Here is a 3,026-nt window from a genome sequence, read left to right as displayed (position 1 = left end):
ACTCAGTTCATCGCTCTAGACTCAGTTCATCGCTCTAGACTCAATTCATCGCTCTAGACTCAATTCATCGCTCTAGACTCAGTTCATCGCTCTAGACTCAGTTCATCGCTCTAGACTCAGTTCATCGCTCTAGACTCAATTCATCGCTCTAGACTCAATTCATCGCTCTAGACTCAATTCATCGCTCTAGACTCAGTTCATCGCTCTAGACTCAGTTCATCGCTCTAGACTCAGTTCATCGCTCTAGACTCAGTTAACAGAATCTGTAGTTTATCCTATTTCAGAGTTAGGCATGGTCTGATTTTAAAAAAAGAAAGGAAATGATTGCATTTTCTGCCATATCTTATTTTTGCAGAAAATGTAGTGTAGTTCCAGTAGTTAGCTACACTGCTACAAGGCACACAAAAAAGTAGCTAATTAATCTAACAACTGAAAACACTACCAAAGATGTGATTTCTTTCTCTAGCGAATGATGGCAAGGCACTACAGAGGCTAGTGCATACGGCCCAGTACATCACTGGACCAAGCTTCCTGTCATCCAGGAACTCTATAGGAGCGCAAGACGTAGAGACGTAGAGCCGCAAGCTAGCGCGAGGACGCGCTCTTTGAAAGGAGGGAGAAGTGTAACGCGCCTGGGTGTATAAACACGGAAATCGACTCGGCACAGTCGATAGCGCGCCGTACCTCGGCGCTCCCTGCTGTTTCATTACAATATTAACTCAATTACCTCGACACCCCCTGTATATAGCCTCGCTATTGTTATTTACTGCTGCTCTTTAATTATTTCTTATCTTACTTTTTTTAATGCATTTTCTTAAAACTACATTGTTGGTTAAAGGCTTGTAATTAAGCATTGTATTCTGCGCATGTGACAAACACAATTTGATTTGAGTTCAACTAATACCACCAAGCTACCACAAATGTCGCTTAAATACTAGTGGAACACTGCCAGTGCTTACTAACAAGTTAGGTAGCTAGCTACTACAGATCCAGTCCTGAGTGTTGGGCATGGCTCTGTTGAGTTGGCCTGAATCAGTCTCTGTCGTAGGCTAACCATTAACTTACATTAACTTTGCCCCCACTCCCCACCACAAACCTTGCAAACCCCACTTCTGCAAATCTTTTTCAGTCAGACTGCTCTTGGTTTCTTCCGGTACGCTTGTTTTTATTTTCTGATGGAAGCTGGCCATATTTCCAAAAGCTGAGGAAAGTTTCAGAGAAACAACAAGGAAGGAAGTTTAGCGCCAAACAAACATTGTTTACTTCCTGATCAGATGACCTGAAACAGAGGAGACGCGGCTTCTTCTTCTCCTCCTTTGATTAGGTTTAACGGCGGTTGGCCTCCAATAAACGTTGCATTACCGCCACCAACTAGACTGGAGTATAACTCCTTTATACTTTGCTTGAAAAAAGGAAAATAAATCAAGAAATTCCCTACATCCAGTGCTTAATTTGAGCCGGATCCTGCCGCAATAGGATCCTGTTTCATTCAGGAACCTATTTGTGAGGATCCGGTACCTTTCTTGGCATGACATTTTTTTCAATGTTTGCATTGTACAAATTCAAATAAAAGCGGTCAGAGTTAATTCGAGTGCCCCCTAAAAAACATAGCCTAATGTGAAAATGTAGATTTTCAGCCCGCACCTGATTTTCTAAGAATTTATTCGGGCTGGGCCTAGCCCGGGTTTATTGTAACCTAGAGACCAACTCATGGCAGTTGCTGTGGTGTGAGAGAGAGAAGCTTGCCTGTATCTCTTACGGAACCAGAATGAGATTCCTTTTCTATAATCTCTTTTCCTCTCTCTGCTCTGATAGACATGAGTCTGCAACTACCATCTCTGCAGTGTTGCACTTCATAATTTATTTCCTGATAGAATCATAGCCTTGAGAAGGGTCCTTCATCATTTATTTCCTGATAGAATCATAGCCATGGGAAGGAAGTGTCCTTCATCATTTATTTCCTGATAGAATCATAGCCATGGGAAGGAAGGGTCCTTCATCATTTATTTCCTTATAGAATCATAGCCTTGAGAAGGGTCCTTCATCATTTATTTCCTGATAGAATCATAGCCATGGGAAGGAAGGGTCCTTCATAATTTATTTCCTGATAGAATCATAGCCTTGAGAAGGGTCCTTCATCATTTATTTCCTGATAGAATGTGTGCTATTGTCACGATCGTTATAAGTGGACCAAGGCGCAGCGTGATTTGGGTTCATCATAATTTATTTAAATCTGATTGGGAGGTTCCGGACTGTGGACCGTCGTTGGAGGTTCTGGACTGTGGAGGCGCACTGGAGGCCTGATGCGTGGGACCGGTACAGGTGGCACCGGGCTGATGACAAGCACCTCAGGGCGAGTGCGGGGAGGAAGCACAGGACGTACTGGACTGTGGAGGCACACTGGAGACACAGTACGTATGGCCGGCGCAGGATATACTTGGCCGTGGATGCACACTGGAGGGCTGGAGCGTAGCGCTGGCACAAAGCGTCCTGGCTGGATGCTCACTTTAGCCCAGCATCCTGGACCGAGGAGGTGTACTGGAGACCAGGAGCGTATCGGGCTGTGGATGCGCACTGGAGACACATTGCGTATCTCAGCAAAACATGGTGCCTGACTGGTCCCACGCTCCTCACGGCGACTGTTTTGCTCCTGACACCAAACCATCCACTCTACCTCATCACTCCCCTCAACTATCTCACAATACTCCTCGCTCAGTCTATCCCAATATCCCTCTTCGCTCTCAGACTCGACCCTCGGCTTCGCCGACCAACCCGTGTGCCCCCCCGCAAAATTTTTGAGGCTGCCTACTCGGGCTTCCGTCGTGGTCGTGAACTTCGGAGCCGCCGTTGATCCTCCTTCGCTGCCTCTGCCTGCTTCCATGGCAGGGTCTTATCTCCTGCCATAATTTCTTCCCACATCCATGATGTCCTCCACTCCTTTTTCTCCCGGGCCCAGGATGTCCGCTCCTACTGACCACGCTGCTTGGTCCGTTTGTGGTGGGATCTTCTGTCACGATCGTTATAAG

General features: G+C 46.1%; 1 protein-coding gene across 3 annotated transcripts in view; it reads right to left on the bottom strand.

Moving 5' to 3' along the window:
* The window catches only part of chd1l (chromodomain helicase DNA binding protein 1 like), a 44,767-nt gene extending 43,449 nt beyond the window's left edge, over positions 1-1,318 (bottom strand). Inside the window, exon 1 of one of the 3 annotated variants that reach the window (XM_090236543.1) lies at positions 1,097-1,318. In XM_090236543.1, coding sequence (XP_090092669.1) covers positions 1,097-1,190 — 94 coding nt within the window. In that variant the 5' untranslated portion in view covers positions 1,191-1,318. The remainder of the gene's footprint in view (positions 1-1,096) is intronic. The other 2 variants (XM_090236544.1, XM_090236546.1) reach the window with 2 other exon arrangements.
* Positions 1,319-3,026: the final 1,708 nt, after the last annotated feature.

Source organism: Oncorhynchus mykiss, chromosome 5, assembly GCF_057628025.1.
Source record: "Oncorhynchus mykiss isolate SJ-2025 chromosome 5, ASM5762802v1, whole genome shotgun sequence".
In the NCBI taxonomy this organism is placed as follows: domain Eukaryota; kingdom Metazoa; phylum Chordata; class Actinopteri; order Salmoniformes; family Salmonidae; genus Oncorhynchus; species Oncorhynchus mykiss.
Note: the sequence above shows the minus strand (reverse complement) of the source record. Positions and strands in the feature narration are given on the sequence as shown.